This window comes from Rana temporaria, chromosome 4, assembly GCF_905171775.1.
Source record: "Rana temporaria chromosome 4, aRanTem1.1, whole genome shotgun sequence".
NCBI lineage: Eukaryota > Metazoa > Chordata > Amphibia > Anura > Ranidae > Rana > Rana temporaria.
The window spans coordinates 360728548-360746542 of NC_053492.1; the positions used below are offsets into that span (position 1 = coordinate 360728548).

At 42.6% G+C, this 17995-nt stretch overlaps 1 protein-coding gene across 1 annotated transcript in view; it reads right to left on the minus strand.

Moving 5' to 3' along the window:
- SYNE1 (spectrin repeat containing nuclear envelope protein 1) overlaps window positions 1-17995 on the minus strand; it is a 595717-nt gene that overhangs the window by 296042 nt on the left and 281680 nt on the right. The window contains exons 70-75 of the mRNA XM_040350885.1: window positions 17774-17950; window positions 15916-16062; window positions 15628-15753; window positions 12684-12860; window positions 9086-9351; window positions 3485-5645 (exon numbers count right to left, since the gene is read on the minus strand). Of these exons, the coding sequence (XP_040206819.1) occupies window positions 3485-5645; window positions 9086-9351; window positions 12684-12860; window positions 15628-15753; window positions 15916-16062; window positions 17774-17950 (3054 nt within the window). The remainder of the gene's footprint in view (window positions 1-3484; window positions 5646-9085; window positions 9352-12683; window positions 12861-15627; window positions 15754-15915; window positions 16063-17773; window positions 17951-17995) is intronic.

Genomic DNA, 17995 nt, shown 5'->3' on the forward strand with positions numbered 1-17995 from the left:
CCTTAACACATTCCAACTAAAATTAATTTACATGTCTGCATGAAAACATAGACAAGTTTATCATAATTAGGCAGAGCTGCTGTTAAATACATATAACATGCTTCTCCTCTCTGCATCTGACACTGCTGGGTAGCATTATGTCTATTAGCACTGTGTTTACTGTTAAAAAATGCAAATAAAAAGCATGCTCTACTAAAGGACCAAGGACTGTCATATCACAGAGGGAGTGATGTCACCACTGCCTCTAGCATCTGACATCAGCCTCAACACTGGGGCTTTAATGCCACTTGCAATAGAGAAAGGCACAGCAGTGGAAGTGGTGCAAACAGAGTATGAGTGGACAGGGCTCTTTGCAAGGAAAATTTAACTTTGCCCTGAATGGGCAAGGTGGCAGTGTCTCTTTAAGGCTTCATTTCCATGGACGTTTTGGACGTTTTTACAGCCACTTTTCTGAGCTTTTTTTGCAGCTTAAAAACGGCTCTCCATGGAAGGCCTCTTACACACGACCGGATCTGTCCGTTGGGATTTATCCGCGGATCAGTTCCAGCAGACAAATCCGGTCGTGTGTACGGCCTAGCGGACATTTTTCGGCGGAGATTTCTCCAGCCGACGGTTTTCCAGCGGATAAAAATTTCTTAGCATGCTAAGAAATCTATCCGCTGGAAACCTGTCCTTCGGACTTATCCGGTCATCTGTACAGACTCACCGGATAAGTCCGTCCGATCCCCATCCCTCGCATGCGTCGAAATGATTCGACGCATGCGTGGAAGTATTTACCTTCCAGGGTCGCGCACGTCACCGCGTCATCGTCGCGACGACGGCGCGGACACGTCACCGCGGATGTTTTCCGCGGGGATTTTGATCTGATGGTGTGTACAGCCATCAGATCAAAATCCGCCAGCGGACATATCCGATGGAAACGGTCCGGCGGACCGTTTTCATCGGATATCCCCTCGTGTGTACAAGGCCTTAGTCTATGGCCTCATGCTCACCATGACGTGTTTGAGCTGTAGATGGCTGAGCCGTTTCTAAGCTGCAAAAAAAAAACCAGGACCAGTGCGTTCTGAAGCCTTAGAGCTGTAAAAACGCCAGACGTTAAAAAACGCTCAAAAACGCAAAAAAACGCTACCGCTCCGTTTTTTAGCTCCAGCTCAAAAAAAATAAAATGGACAGGCGTTTTTAAGCTGTAAAAAAGGCTAAAAAAAGTGGCTGTAAAAACGTCCATGAAAAGGAAGCCTAAGTGTAATAATTGTACTTGGGAATTCCAAGATGCATGTGGCAAGAAGGCAAGAAGAAGGCTTACGGGAAGGGATGATGTTATTAGCATTATTTGGCTCCTTCACTGCTCAATCAGAGTAGGGAGTTGAGGTAACTAATAAAGCAGCACCTTAGTAGAAATGTTTCCTTATAGTCATTCATCAGATTGATGCGTACTATCAGAGGGAAGAATCGAACTGTGCACATGGAGGAGGCTTAGCTACTGTATAAGGGCAATGTAAGGTTTTTTAATAGAGTGTGGAATGTTTAACCACTTCAGCTCTGGGAGGTTTACCCCCCTTCATGACCAGGCCATTTTTTGCGTTACAGCACTGCCTTATTTTAACTGACAATTGTGTGGGCGTGCGACACTGTAACCCCCAAAAAAGTGTGTTCTTTTTTTCCCACAAACAGAGCTTTTATTCGGTGGTATTTGATCACCTCTGCGGTTTTATTTTTTTGCGCTATATACAAAAAAAGATTGACAATTTTGAAACATATTTTTGGTAAAAAAATCCCAATATGTGCATATTGATTGGTTTGCGCAAAAGTTACAGCGTCTACAAACTATGGTATATTTTAATTAAAAAAATTTAATTGCCCACTGTGGGGGGTGCTTTGACTGAGGGAATGCTTAGCAGAAACACAAGATCAGCACATTCCCCTCTCACTGAATGACGTTCTGCATTGTTTACATAGGCAGACCACCATCCTGCCTTTATCACAAACGATTGGCGGGATCCCACTGATTGGCTCCAGCTGTGTCCAATCACAGCGGGAGTGGGTCGCCGGTGGCATGCGCACGTGCCCCAGACCCAAAAATGTCAGCTCATGTACCAGGATCTGGCGCAGAGCGGCCACCCTGTCATAGTAAATCTACGGTGCGCAGTTGCTAAGTGGTTAAAAGAGAAGTTCAGGAATTTAAAAAAACAAACATCCATACTCACCTAGGTGGATTCAGCATCAGTCTGATGCTGCATCTGTCCCCCACTGCCTCTAAGACTGGGTACTGAGACTTCTGATTGCTCAGTTTTAAATGAGCAGAGAGCTGGTGACTGTCAGTCACTGGCTCTCTGTGCTGCTCCTTCAGCACTCATTGGAACACCGAGCTGTGGATTGGGCGCAAGCGTCCTGCTTAGGCTCTCAGCTGTGTGCTGAGAAGCTGATCTGGGTGAATCCCAACATTAAAGTCATGATCTCTCCTGAGCCTGAAATGGCAGGCAGAGTGATATCAGATGACAGTGGACACGCTGTCGGCTGAATATGGGTCACAGGAGTACATAACTCAGTACACTTCTGTGCCCCATAGGAGATGTAGGGCCAAAAGAGCTTTGGCCCTACTTTGAAATGTATGTCAGTTTTATTTTTTCTGTCATCTGTGTCCCATTGGAGAGATTTCCTTTTACCGGTACTTCCTGTTCTGTAGACAAAACAGGAAAGGGCAAAAAACTCCTAAATGTGAGTCCTGTTCAGTCCTGGTGAAAGTGGTCACCAGGAAAATTGAGAGGAAAATTCTTTACAGCAGAAACACAAACAGAAACAACACATTTATGGATCAACTGTATCCAAAACTAAATTTGTTTTTAAAGTTTTGGCTTTACATACACTTTAACAATATGACAAGAATTTACAGATTTTACATTTGCCGTTAATAAAATGTTTATTAACCTCCCTGGCGGTATGATTCTTTCAGAAAAAAGGTGCTGAAAGCGGTACCATTATTTGCAAGGAAATTTGGCGTTTTATACTGTAGGTCTGTAATTTTTAGGAATAACTCACTTAAATCTGACCAGGCAGAAAGAAACGTTTTTATTATATAAAAGTACATGTAGGGCACTGGGGAGACCACTAGGGACAAGGGGGGTGTGTATTTTTTACATACAGTACTGTAATCTATAAGATTACAGTATACTGTATGTAATGTGTTTGTTTACGTTTTTGAATTTGGAGCCGTTCTCCACTCCCGTGCGTCGTAACGTCGCAGGGAACGGAGATCGGCGGCACAGGAGGACGCTGTGTGAATCCAGCGAGGTCCCGCTCGCTCACACAGCGCGGTGGCATCGCTGGATCCAGGGACGAGGTAAGTAAACAGTGCCTGTGGATCCAGCGAGGCAAGCCCGAGTCTGACTCGGGGTTACCGCTCGCAGCATGAAAATCTAACCCCAAGTCAGACTCGGGAATACCGCCAGGGGGGTTAAAAGAACTAAGGATAAAAATAAGCACAAACCTGCTTTCCAGTAATTCCTTCATTAATTTCCTTTTCAAGTTCAGACAGCTCAGCCATACAGTTTTCCAGATCAGCTGGAACAAACTCCTTTGCCTTCAGATACTTCTGTTTTTCTCTGAGACATAGCACATTTATTATTCTTATACTTGACTCAAATTCCTCTTGTTGAATTTGTAACTTTCTGGTTTCTTCTTGGATGTTTTCAAGTTTCCCATCCAATAGCAATGGTTCATTTAGCTCCACCTTCATTTGTCTTAGCCACTCTAAAATACGACAGATCTCAGTATGAAAGTCTATACTCTGTATAAATCTGTTTTCACTTTCTCCCATTCTCTCCTTTACTAGTGTGTTCCATAACTTTAACTTCTCACGCCACTGTTGGACTTGCATTTCGGCAGATTCACATGCGGAAATGTCAATCACTGAAGACATTTCCTCTAACTGTTCTGTAATGCGCCTAAGCAGAGTTCCAGAATTCTGTAGGTTGGCTGCCAATGTACGGTAACTTTTCAGCTTATCCTCAGCTGGAAGCGTCTCCACATTAACTTGTTCTAGCTCTTTACTTAGTGCTTCAAACTTTATATTCAGCTTGGAACAAAGGTCTTCATACTTTCTATAGGCATGTGTTGTGTCTGCCAATTGGCTAACTTTCTGCTCTATCATTCTTTTTAACTTATGATACTGACTTACAACTTGCAGCATTTCTTCAGGAAGCCACGGTTGTCCGGTGCTACGGAAAATCTCTTTCTTCTGATTAAGTTCATTAACTGCTGTGCCAAGAGTCACAACTTCATTTAAAAGAGAAGAATAGTCTTGCTGAAGTGCCAATGCTTCTTCAGCTAAAAGATTGGAAGGAACTTTGTTCATGAGTAGAAAATGGTCTTCCAATTCTTTTAAAGCTTTGCTTGTCAAATCAATTAGGGAAATGTATTCTTTACGCATAAAGATTGCTTCCTGGACCTTACCAAGCTTTTCTCTGGCTAATTTAACAACATAATTACATTGCTGTGGCAAAGAATTCAATTTCTCATCTAGGTAGGAATGATCAACCTCATTGAGCGATGGGAGAATCTCCTGGCCATTTTGTTGCAAAGAAAGTAAAAGATTTTCATACTCTGGTGCCTGTTCGAGTATTTGTTGGTATTTGGATAGCTGTGAGTAAAGCTCAGAATCATCATTCATTAAATTGATTTCAGGAAATGTAAGAACGTCTGCCTGCTTAATCCAGTGACAAGCCTTATCTAAATCTTCTTTAAAATGTTTTCTTGAAACTAGGCTCTTTTCAAGTTCGATAAGCCTCTGTCCACATTTTTGCAGCACACTGTCAAAGACATTTTGAAGCTCTTGTAATTTTCCTAAAACCTCAGTCTTCTCCTGCTCTGTGGCCTCCTTCATCAACTCCCTGCCCTGGTTCCACAGGCAGTTAATATCAACCTGATAAGCCTTCAAGCCAGCTTGGGCATTTTTGCAAGTTCTGATTTGCTTGCTTACATCATCAGGATGGAGACATATATATTCTTGAAACATAACTTTTTTTTCATGCTGCTGAATTTGGTTCAAGGCCTGATAAGCTGCCATTAAAAACTGGGCTCTTTCAGACAAAGCCTTGTTCAGATGACGCTTACGCTGGTTGACCAAGTCACTGAGATAGTCTACATGTTTCTGTGAATCTGCTAGAGCTTTCTGAAGCTGTTGCCTTTCGTTCAGTCCTAAATTGCCCATAATTTTATCAGCATCTTTTATCAGGTTTTTCAGCAATAATTGTTTGGTCTCTACTTCACTGCAGATAGTCAAGTGCTCCATGAGCAAGTTCTGAGCAATTTCAGGTGGTGGACTTTGTTTTAAAGCCTCTGAGATGCCAGGTTGTTGATCTTCGGCCCACTCAGTCAAATCTTGCAGGCGGGAATTGACTAAACTTAACTGTTCCAAAGTTGTAGCACAGGTCTGAATTTTATTTTTCACTAGATCTTCAAGCTGAGTCCAGCGCTGTTCAAAGTGATTGGTTTGCTCTTTCACTAATTCTTTGTCATCTGAATTTAGATGTTCAGTTACTTTTTGCTTTTGTTCCTTGAGGTCTTCAAGTGCAAACCTTCTCTCTTGAAGAATACTGGCCAGTGTTTTCAGGGCTTCAAGATGCGCAGCTGTACTCTCAGTATCAGACCTGTTAAAAAGAAATTACAAATATTCTGCCATTACAGTTCTTTTATAGAGAGCCTAGTGGTTTGGCTGTTAAAGGAAACTATTTCTGAGTTGTAAAGACATTAGGACAAAAAACCTTCTGTGTGTAGCAGCCTCCCTAGCACTCCCTAATTACTTACCTAAGCCCATCTCTCTATAGCGATGTTCACGAGTGTCTTAGCCATCCGGGACTCTCCTCCTGATTGGCTGAGACACAGCAGCGGCAACATTGGCTCCTGCAACTCAATCAAGGGAAAGAGGTGTGGGGTCAGGGCTCTGTGTCTGAATGGACACAGGAAACTGTAAATCAGCTTGGGTGTCCCCATAGCAAGCTCTTTCCTGTGGGGGCACTCGGCAGGAAGAAGGGGCCAGGAGTAGCGAAGAGGAGGATCCAGGCTGCTCTGTGCAAATTTAACTGCACAGAGGAGGTAAGTATAACATGTTTGTTATTTATTTATTTTTTTAAACAAGACATTACAATCACTTGAAGTCCTTTCTTCTCCTCTATCTGCAAATGCTAATTTCCTTGCCGTCATGTTTTCCCCTTTTGCTTCTATACGTTGGGGTTGATTTACTAAAACAGGAGAGTGCAAAATCTGGTGCAGCTCTGCATAGAAATCATTCAACTTCCATTTTTTTGTCAAAGCTTAACTGAACAAGCTGAAGTTAGTAGCTGATTGGCTACCATGCACAGATGAATCAGATTTTGCACTCTCCAGTTCTAGTAAATCAACCCCTTTTGTCTCCCATACCTGGAACAAGTATACAAATAAAGATAACTTTACTTTCACTTCATAGATATGCATACCTGTTCCAGGTCAGTGACTAAGGCTAGGTTCAGATCTATGCATATAGGTTGATGTGTTTTTGCTGTGTACTTTCTGCCATGCTTTGTGTTTTTTTTTTTTTTTCATATAAATTGATGCATTTTTTATTTGTTTTTTTTGTTTTGGCCAAGCTATGGGTTGCTAGGAGGGGATGTGATGTTGCTTGGGGGGGGATTTATGTTGTCCTACAGGAAAACACAGCAAAAACGTGGTATAAACGTGCGTATATGTGTTTTCTGATGCAATTCCATTGAAGTCTACGGAGCCAAAAACGCACCGTGCTGCATGTAAAAAAGGCCCTGCACCTTTCTAAAAAAACTAATTGCAAGAAACTGTATAGATGTGAAAGGCACTCATAGGAAATAAGGTTAAATGTATTGTAGTGCTTTTCTGAAGATCTTCAAATGCAAACAATGCATAGATGTGAACCTAGTCTTAGGCCTGCTACCCATTATTCATTTGTTTTTGTCCAACACAGTGAGGCTGACCAACAAAAAACTTAAGAGCTCAGGAGGAGCCACTGTATTAACTATCCGATGGTAGTGCAGTGATGTCCCCTGCTGAGCTATTGTGTTCTGACAGGGGGACTGCACCCCCCCCTTGCCACTGCCCCCTGCCAGAATACACCGGTTAGTGTTCCCAGCCATTGCCTGAGAGTGCTGATCAAATGCTGTTCACTAGACCTTTTTCCGTCATGCCCCTTCGACAGAAGGCTTCTGTTGGATCGGCCACCAAAGACATGGGCCAAATATTGAAGTGACCAATTGGCCCTGTATACTAGGCTTTAGGTAAAACTAAAGGCAAAACTTTTTACACGTTTTTGATAGTGTAAGGGAGGGTTATAAAACCTGTCAATTGTTTTTTTTTTTGTCCATCTGTGTTCATTTAGAGAGATCTCCACTCATTTCCTATCCCATCCCTATCAGATCAAAAAGTGAGAGGAAATCCGTCCAAAGTGAGGGAATCCTTGGTTGCCACCAGAGTCAGTATCCCCACTGGAATATTTCCCCTCTTTTTCTTCTCGGGTGAAAATAAAATTTGGGATTTTCTTTTACTTTCATTATCAGTGAAAAAGGGAGTGAATCTCCCTAATGGGGACACAGCAATTAAAACCTGACATATGTTCTAATCCCTCTCTATCCAAAAGAAATAAAAATGTTTGTCTTTAGTTATACATTAAAACCTGAAGAACCCCCTGCTGCGAGGAGGCAGCAGGAACATGGCTTACCGGCGCTGTGTGTGTCTATGGACGGGCTCATTTGGTGTCCCCTTAGCACACAGCTTTCTGAGGAGGCACTTGGAGGAAGGAGGAATGGACAGTGCCGGTTCACTCCACAAGAAGAGGTAAGGGACTGCTCTGTGCAATATCATTATCATCCTGACAGCATCATAAATGAGCACTTCATAATAGTTTATGATTGACTCCTCAGAGCTGACACATGTCTGCCCCCCACTTTGGACATCGATCTAACAGGTACACTAGCAGCAACACATTTTTGTTTTTTTAAACAGAATATAATAAGGTCAGAAACTGTTACGGTTAACTGGGTTCCTTTTACTTTCCCTTCCGTGCAAAGGCAATGTTGTCACTGGGTCAGCAAGTGAGGTGACATTTTCGCAACAGGATCACTATAGCTGGCCATAAATTATGCAATTCTCTTGCATGATTTTCCTTTAGATTTACCAAAAACATATAATTTGCAGGCCCCTGCACTACAAAGTTGAAGGTAAATCTAAGGGCCCTTTCACACCTACAGATCCCGTGAAGCTCCGTACATTTAACACCCACTTGCTCAGCGGGAATCACTCCGTTGATCACCGCTAAGCCGGCAGATGACAGATGACTGTGCAGGGACCGCCCTGTCAGATCTCCGCTCTCCTCTATGGGGGAATCGGATGAACACGGACCATCTGTCCGTGTTCATCCGATTCGATCCACAGACGGATGGAAAAATAGGATTTCCCTCTGTCTGCAGAATCGGAGCATAGCGGACACCGATGAGATCGGATGTCAGCGGATGTTCATCCTCTGACATCCGCAATTCCATAGGGATACATGTATGTCCGTTTTTCATCCGAAAACGGATGGATGAAAAACAGACATACGGTCCGCAGGTGTGAAAGGAGCCTAAAAGAAATTGAAAAATATATTTGTATAATATATGGCCAGCTTAATACCAATACAACCAAATAGTTGGATCATTTCAGTGGCCAGGGAGCAGAAAAGCTGTGGCGTTTCAAGATACAAGCCACAGGAAAGATAAATATATTCCTTCTTCTTTTAGTAGTCATGTTTTTAGATATAATTGATCCTGTGCTGACAAAAAGCTAAAGCAAAAGTGTGCATCTTGCCATAACAATTATTGTCTTATAAATCCAAAAAAGAAGAAATGTGATTGGGCAACAACCCCACAAATAGCCCAGCCTGCTTTGCTCAGGTTTTATAAATCAGCCTTCAACAGCTGTACAATAACAATACAACACATTTTCATTTAAGCTGTGAGAAAAATGCAATAGCAATGTTTCTTTAGTTTGTACACTATAAAAAGGAATTTTCGCAAAGAAAATCAAAGAGACTTGACTGTTCATAAATTACCTGGCTAAATTATCCCATTCGGTTGTGAGCTTTTCCAGAAAAACATCCACCAAGCTGAGACGATCATGATAATCACGTGTTCTCTGCAAGTCCTCCTCCCTCTGCTGAAGTAGATTGTTCATTTGAAAGCAGAAGTCCAACCAACGGTTACTTAGGTGCCCAATGTCTGCATGCTCTGGAGACTCCTGCCCATTGGTAAGCTGATTGACTTTCTCTGTAAAACTGGTAATCTTATCTTGCTGAGACTGAAGCTTCTGACAGAATCCCTAGCACACAGAAAAAATAAGATGAGATGGGAGAGTAGGAAAGGTTTTAAGCACAGTCCTAAATTATCTAAAAAGAATCATTGCAGATATTTTTTTATTCAATGAAGGCTTTTGAGAACAATTTTTTTAGTAATGATCACTAAAGCTGCAAAATTTTACTTGTGAATGAAGTTGCTTCAGTATGTTCATTGTTGCTTGATGTTGTTCACTAACTTACCTACTACAAGATTAATGCGGTTCTAAAGGCAAGACAATTTTTACCTTAATGCATTCCTTGCATTAAGGTAAAAAACGTCTCAATGATTATATTGCCTCCTCATCTCCTTAAATACTTACCTATGTCCTATCTCCATCCAGTGTTATGCCCGAATGCGGCAGCACTGCTCTCTCTTCCTCTCTTCACAGGACTTAGTGAGAGGAGTGGGAGCCATTGGCTCCAGCTGCTGTCACTTAAATTCTGTGAGGAGGGAGAGGAGGATGGGGCCAAGCTGCTCTGTGTGTGGCAATAGACGCACAACAGCCTGGTTCAGGAGCCAGCCTGAAGGTGTTCCCGATTTCTATAGTGGCACACGGAGAAGAGGAGGAGCCAAGAGTATCCACTTAGAACCCATGATGAGGAGATTCAAGCTGCTTTGTGCAATACCATTGGACCAGAGGTGCTCACTTAGTGCTAAAAGTATTGCCTGGAATCTATTAGTTCATAGAAGATTAACACAAAACATCCAACACATTTCAGAAGCCCGACAACAACCCGACCCCCCCCCCCCTCTCCAGGCAAAGTGTCAAAAAGCATTGCAGGTTTTCTGTAACTTTTATACACTATATATTCCTGGTGAGTTTGCCATCTTAGAGTCCTTACCAATTACAGTACCAAAGGTACACTTTTATTGGCTTTTGATACCACCCTAAAGAAGGGGTTTTGGATTCTCAAACCTTTGTTACTCTCATTAGGCTGTATATACATAGATTCTCAACTCTGGTTCCCCTTTTTGCAAAAATGTTCCTGTTTCGTGAAGAGCAGCCACACGGGAGCCTTTCTGTACTGTTATAATCTGACTGATATGACAAACAATTCCAGCACCTCGTCTTCACCTGTGCAACAGAAACTGGGGGAATATGTTCTAATTGTTGGCTTTAACCACTTCCCGACGGCCGTACGACTATATACGGCCGCAGGGTGGTTCTACTTCTCTGGGGCGCCGTGTTTTCACGGCCGTCCCTTTCCGCGTTCCCCGCACGCGCTCCCGAGCGCGCAGCGGGGAACTTCTGTGCTGGCTGTGTCCCTTGGATGTTTACATATGAGATCATTTCTCATTGCCGGCTCTCACAGACAGCGGTGCTGTCAGGGAGAGAGGAGACCGATCTGTGTCTCTTGTACATAGAGACACAGATCGGTCACCTCCCCCAGTCACCCCCCTTCCCCCACAGTTAGAACACTATATAGGGAATACATTTAACCCCTTCCTCACCCCCTAGTGTTAACCCCTTCCCTGCCAGTCACATTTATACAGTAATTAGTGCATATTTATAGCACTGATTGCAGTATAAATGTGAATGGTGCCAAAAATGTGTCAAAAGTGTCCGATGTGTCTGCCATAATGTTGCAGTCGCAATAAAAAATCGCAGATCGCCTCCATTACTAGTAAAAAAAAAATAATACAAAATAATAATTATGTCCCTTATTTTGTAGGCGCTATAACTTTTGCGATTATTGCGATTTTTTTTTTTTACTAAAAATATGTAGAATATGTATCGGCCTAGACTGAGGATAAAAAAAAATAGAGCTATTTATTATAGCAACAAGTAAAAAATATTTTTTTTTTTTCAAAATTGTCGCTCTATTTTTGTTTATAGCGTAAAAAATAAAAAACGCAGAGGTGATCAAATTCCACCAAAAGAAAGCTCTATTCGTGGGGAAAAAAGGACGTCAATTTTGTTTGGGAGCCACGTCGCACGACTGCGCAATTGTCAGTTAAAGCGACGCAGTGCCGAATCGCAAAAAGTCCTCTGGGCAGGAAGGGGGTTTAAGTGCCCAGTAAGGAAGTGGTTAAATACAATTATGTTTTGTTTACCCAGTATCACTCACTGAGGCTGACTCATATAAACAGGAGAAAAGATAGTTACCTGAATCAACCCTCCAAAATTTCTATTTAATTTTTCCATAAAATGACAGGTGAGACCTGGCTGGATTGCTGTTGGCAACATCTCTACTTTGAGACTCTTTTCTTCAGTCTTGCCATGCAACAGCCCCACTATTTTGTTGTATCTACAAATACCATGGTATGTAGAAAGCACCTTCTCTACTATTTAGAAATAAAAGAAATTTAGATTTCTCTGTACATTTCATTCTTTGGATTGCAGTACCGGACACAGGCTGAGTATTCTCATCACCTGAAGGTAGTAGACTATAACCCAGAGTCTATGAATATTGGGGGTTATCCACAAAGCCGCGGCGCAACGTAACTTTTCGGATTTAAGTTACTCCGCCGCAAAATTCTAAAGTTAGGTGCCGATCCACAAAGCCCTTACCTGGAATTTTGCGGCGCTGTAACTTAAATCCGTCCGGCGCAAGGCGTTCCTATTCAAATGGGCGAGTCCCATTTAAATTAGGCGCGCTCCCGCGCCGGACGTACTGCGCATGCTCCGTCGGGTAAATTACCCGACGTGCATTGCGCTAACTGACGTCGCTCCGACGTCATTTGCTTAGACGTTAACGTAAATGGCGTCCAGCGCCATTCACGGACGTCTTACGCAAACGACGTAGAATTTAAAATTCGACGCGGGAACGACGGCCATACTTAACATGGCTTAAGACAACTAGGGCTTAGCCATAGTTTTACGCGGCGGAACTCGACGTAAACGACGTAGATTTAGAGCGACGGGCCCGTCGGAACGTTCGTGGATCGCCGTAACTGGTCATTTGCATATTCTACGCCGGCCGGAATGGCCTCGCCACCTAGCGGCCGGCCTAGAATTGCATCCTTAAGATCCGACAGTGTAATTCAATTACACATGTCGGATCTTCGTCCTAACTATGGGAAACTGAGTCTGTGGATCAGTTCCATAGTTAGGACCAGGGATACGACGGAGTAACAGCAGTTACTCCGCCGTATCTCTTTTGAGGATCTGGCCCATTCAGCCTGTGTCCTGTACTGTACAATTAATTTAGAGAAATGGTGGATAGGGTCCAATTGGCCTAGATTAATTAATTTAGAGACTTTATTTATTTTCCGTCAGATCTTAAAAAGCACATATAAAGCACATACACCCCAAGCTTGATTTTCACATCATAACATAGAAATATAAACATAGAAGGCAAAAGCTCCCAGTACCTTTAGCTGTGATACCATGTTCTGTGCCAGTTTAATCTCCAGCTCTGCTCTTCTTCTCTTCATGTTCTGAATCTGCTGACCCGCCTCCTGGAAATATGCTTGAAGTTCTGCCTTTAGATGTTTAACTTCTTCCCACCCGTTCGCCAGATCCTGAGACACCATCATTCTCTGCTCAATCTGGAAACAAAAATATTGTCAATCCAGTCAGACTTTGTCATTTTGGTTTCTAATTCATAGCTTTCCTTCATGAATCACCTAATTTATATAAGCTAATATCAAACTATACAAGTGCATCTCATAAAATTAGAATGTCATCAAAAAGTTTATTTCAGTAATCCTATTCAAAAAGTGAAACTCTTATATTTTATATAGATAAGTTACACACAGAGTGATATATTTCAAGCATTTCTTTCTTTTAATTCTGTTGATTATGGCTCAGGCCGCGTACACACCATCGGTCCAAACCGATGAGAATGGACCGAAGTTCAGTTTCGGCCCATCGGTCTTTTGTCCTTCGGACCAAAATGTTAGAACTTGCTTTAAAATCAAACCGATGGACCGCTGACCGATAGGTCCAAACCGATGGTTAGTACACAAAAGCATTGGTTCAAAACCCGCGCATGCTCAGAATCAAGTCGACGCATGCTTGGAAGCATTGAACTTCGTTTTTTTCAGCACGTCGTTGTGTTTTACGTCACCGCGTTCTGACCCGATCGGATTTTGAACTGATGGTGTGTACGCACATCAGACCATTAGGCTGCTTCAGCGGTGAACCGATGAAAACGGTCCGTCGGACCATTCTCATCGGATGGACCAGCCGTGTGTACGCGGCCTTACAGCTAGTGAAAAAACAGAATTCAGTATCTCAGAAAATTTGAATATTACATAAGACCAATCAAAAAATAGGCTATATCTCCTGTCAAATGTTTATTTCCCCATTTCCCTTTGGCCAATTCCTCATTTCCTTTCTGGTGAAACAGGACAGGAAGTGAAGGTAAATCTCTCTAACACGGCAGTACAACAGTTGCAGCAGTACAAACAGTTGTTCTAATCTTCCCCCAATCTATCCAAAACTAGGAAACATGTTTTTGGCATGAAATACATTTTAACTTTACAGTCAAACAAGCACACTCGGCACAGGCAATTAGCACGACACTCATGCATTTGGACCATTTAGAACAAGCTAAAAAGATGATTCACTTTTTCTAAACCCAAGAGGGTTATTAATGACACCATTCATTTTTAGCCTCATATCAGAAAGTAGACCTCCAACCACCCTGACCACCACAAGCAGATTTTGGCCAATTCCTTTTGTGTATAACATTTCCCATAACGTATTGCCTGTTAGAAGGGTGCAAACTCAATCCTGATGGTCTGGTGAACCCTTTAAGAAAGTGTTTTGTTTTAGCCAGGAGCCAATAATCTTAGCAGTATGGCTAGATTACAGATTCAGATAGGAGTTACGACGGCGTATCTCCGGATACGCCGTCGTAACTCTGAGTGTGCGGGGTCGTATCTATGCGACTGATTCGTAGAATCAGTTACGCATAGATTTCCCTAGGATCCGACCGGCATAAGTCTCTTACACCGTCGTATCTTAGGCTGCATATTTACGCTGGCCACTAGGTGGCGCTTCCGTAGATTTACGCAAGGAATATGCAAATTAGGTAGATACGCCGATTCAGTAACGTATGTCCGCCCGGCGCATTTTTTTATGTCATTTACGTTAGGCTTTTTCCGGCGTTAAGTTACCCCTGCTATATGAGGCGTATCCTATGTTAAGTATGGACGTCGGGCCAGCGCCAAATTTTCCGTTGACTACGTCGTTTGCGTAAGTCGTTCGCGAATAGGGCTGGGCGTAATTTACGTTCACGTCGAAAGCATTGGCTTTTTGCGTGTTAATTTGGAGCATGCACACTAGGATACGTTCACGGACGGCACATGAGCCGTTAGCCAAAAACGTCATTTACGTGGGGTCAGCCATCATTACCATACAACACGCCCACTGCATGGAGAATTTGAATTCCACAGGCTTACGCCGGACCACATACGCTACGCCGCCTTTACTTAGGGCGCAAGTTCTTTCTGAATACGGAACTTGCGCCCTAATTTACGGCGGCGTAATGTATCTGAGATACGTTACGCCCGCCGATAGATACACAATTGTATCTGAATCCGGGCCTATGTATTTACTCTACAAGATGAAAATCTTGGAATATATAAACAAAATGCATATACCATTGTGTTAGAATTATATAAAGGACAGCGCGGTGCTCCACACTAACACACTGTGAGTGCCGTCTTTTATAAGCAAATAAATCCCCTGTGGCAGCAATACAAGACATAGTGGGCTTTATTTATGGAAGTGTGTGACATAACTGTCTGCATTACTTCATAGCAATCAACCAGGCAGTAACCTGTAATAGGTAATGACAGTGGTAGAAAGAAAGCATACATATACAGTAAGTGTTTGCCATGGGATAACATAGACAGTTCTGACGTGAAGCACTTAGAAGTGGCCCATAGTTAGTCCTTGGAGATAGTGCAAAGAAAATTTTTCATCTAAGAAACATGTGATTTTCATACTGCTGTCAGTTTACTAGCATTTAGGCTGCATTCACATTGTAACGCCGCGTCCGCGGCGTATTTTGCCGCAATTTAGTTTACTTTTTTTTTTTACAAAGAATTAACATTGCTGTCTATGGCCGAACGCCAATGCCGCCTGAAAAAAAGGGTCCGGGACTTGTTTTCAGGCGGCAGGCGTACGGCGTTTCGGCGTTCGGCGTGAGATGTGAAATATCTCATAGACAGCAATGGAAATTCGCCCCTCCAGCGTATCGAGCGTCGGGCGTTTTGTCGCCTAGGTGTGAATAGAGCCTTAGACAGCAGCTAGTTGTTACAGGCACACACAATATGCTCTATTATAGGGCAATGCAATTCTTACTGTTTGCTTTGTTTGCTGAACATTGATTGCTACATTCTTCACGGCTCCATCAGACAAGTCACAAGCAGTACATAAGAGGTCCAAGTATGTGTTGGCCTGCTCCTGTAGAGTCCTGAAATGCTTTGCCTGGATGGACACACATAATGCCATGATAAATTAGTACCTTTAAAATGCACAATATTTCATTAGAGCAATGAATGTTAGTACTGATGCTAGATATCTTAGCAACGAAAATTTATATTAAAATTAAATGCTGCTCAAAATTGGCTCTTTCACTTCTTAACTAACCTGCTTTGTTGCCTCTGCCATACTGACAGGAGCTTTAGTGCCAGGTTCTATGTCTTTCTGCACGGAGGCCAGCCAGGCCTGGCACTGCAACAGTGTGTCTTGGTGACTGACATGCTTCTGGAGTTCATTCTCCAAACTTAAATAAACCTGCAATTAAACATGATGCATTGACAGTATTAAACAGATATATTTCTCCAAAAGACAAATAAATTCAAAAAAAAACTTGACATAAAACAAATATATATGGCTAATGAATTATGTGCAAATATAAAGGTTTTACTAGTGTGCTATAAATTAATATTTTTTATATATTTTAATATTTAATATTTTAATATATATTAAAAGGGCTGGACTTTACTATATACAGTTGCCTTTGTGTCTATTAATCCTAATAAGCACACTGTATGCAGCCTATCATTAGCCTGCCATTGCTCATTGGTCAATATGATGTGTGTTTTGGAAATGTGTCAGCTTGCCAGTACAGTAGGGTGTAGTTGGAGTACATGTATCCTGCATTGTATGTCATCTTGGGGTTTTAATGCTCCATTTTTACCGGTTTTACACCTTCCAATACATTTTTGGAATGCACTAGGTACTTTTAAGCATACAGCACCGCAGCGCTGCTTGTTCATTCATAATAACAAAAGATCACTCAGAACAGCAGCTCTCTGTAATGTATTTGCAGTTGCTTTTACCTCAAACAGGGCATCGGCAGATACTTTACACAGAACTACAGCTCTAAGTGAACTTTTACTTTTATGAATAAACATGCAGCACTGATTGTTCATTCATAATAGTGACAGAGCACTCAGCTTAAACAGTTAAACAGGGGGCGGGACTATGCGATGGCTGTACCCCCCCCCCCACCCCCAGGAATTCTCACATTTGGGGTTCAAAAGGCAGGGGAAGATACAGCCAGTGTATAGAAGTGTGTTTTGGGGACAACGGGCCACCAATAGGAACGGGACCACATGCTATATGCAATAGGGAGTAAAATATCTGCTAATTCTGCACTCTAAGTAAACACTGTCCCAAAACGACAGCCCCTGCCCCATACCAGCAAAGTGAGGGCAGTTTTCAGGTATGAAGTCAATCTCAACTCCTTGTATACACATTGGGGTAGATTCACAGATGGGATACGATGACGTATCTCCAGATACGCCGTTGTATCTCTGAGTGTGCGGGGTTGTATCTATGCGCCTGATTCATAGAATCAGTTACGCATAGATTTCCCTAAGATCCGACCGGCGTAAGTGTCTTACACCGTCGTATCTTTGGCTGCATATTTACGCTGGCCGCTAGGTGGCGTTTCCGTATATTTACGCAAGGAATATGCAAATGAGCTAGATCCGCAGATTCAGAAACGTACGTCCGGCTGGCGCATTTTTTTACGCCGTTAATGTTTTTTCCGGCGTATAGTTACCCCTGCTATATGAGGGGTATCCTATGTTAAGTATGGCCGTCGTTCCTGCGTCGAGTTTTACAAATTTTACATCGCTTGCGTAAGTCGTTCGCGGATAGGGCTGGACGTAATTTACGTTCACGTCGAAAGCAATGAGGATTTGCGGCAGAATTTCGAGCATGCGCACTGGGATTTTTTCACGTTTTTTCAAAACGTCAAATACGCATTGTCACAGTTAATATACATAAAACACGCCCACATCATCCACATTTGAATTAGGCAGGCTTACACCGACACCGATACGTTACGCACCCGTAACTAAGGGGGCAAGTTGTTTCTGAATACAGAACTTGCGCCCTAAATTAGGCGGCGTAACGTATCTGAGATACGTTACGCCGGGGCGGATAGATACACCATTGTATCTGAATCCAGCCCATTGGGTTTACCAATACTTACTCGCTGGACAGTGCTACAAATGGCGGAATAACTGTCCCTTGTCCCTTGCAAATGTGCATGGATATTTTGCTTGAATTTTCCCTGCAGGTGCTCAGCACAATGAAGAACCAAAGTCTCTCCCTTTATTTTAAGACTGTTCAGACGTTCTTCAAAACCAGCAATGTCCTCCATCATTGCCTGCAGAAGTAATTGGTACATTATTAAGTTCCTTCTTTTACTGGT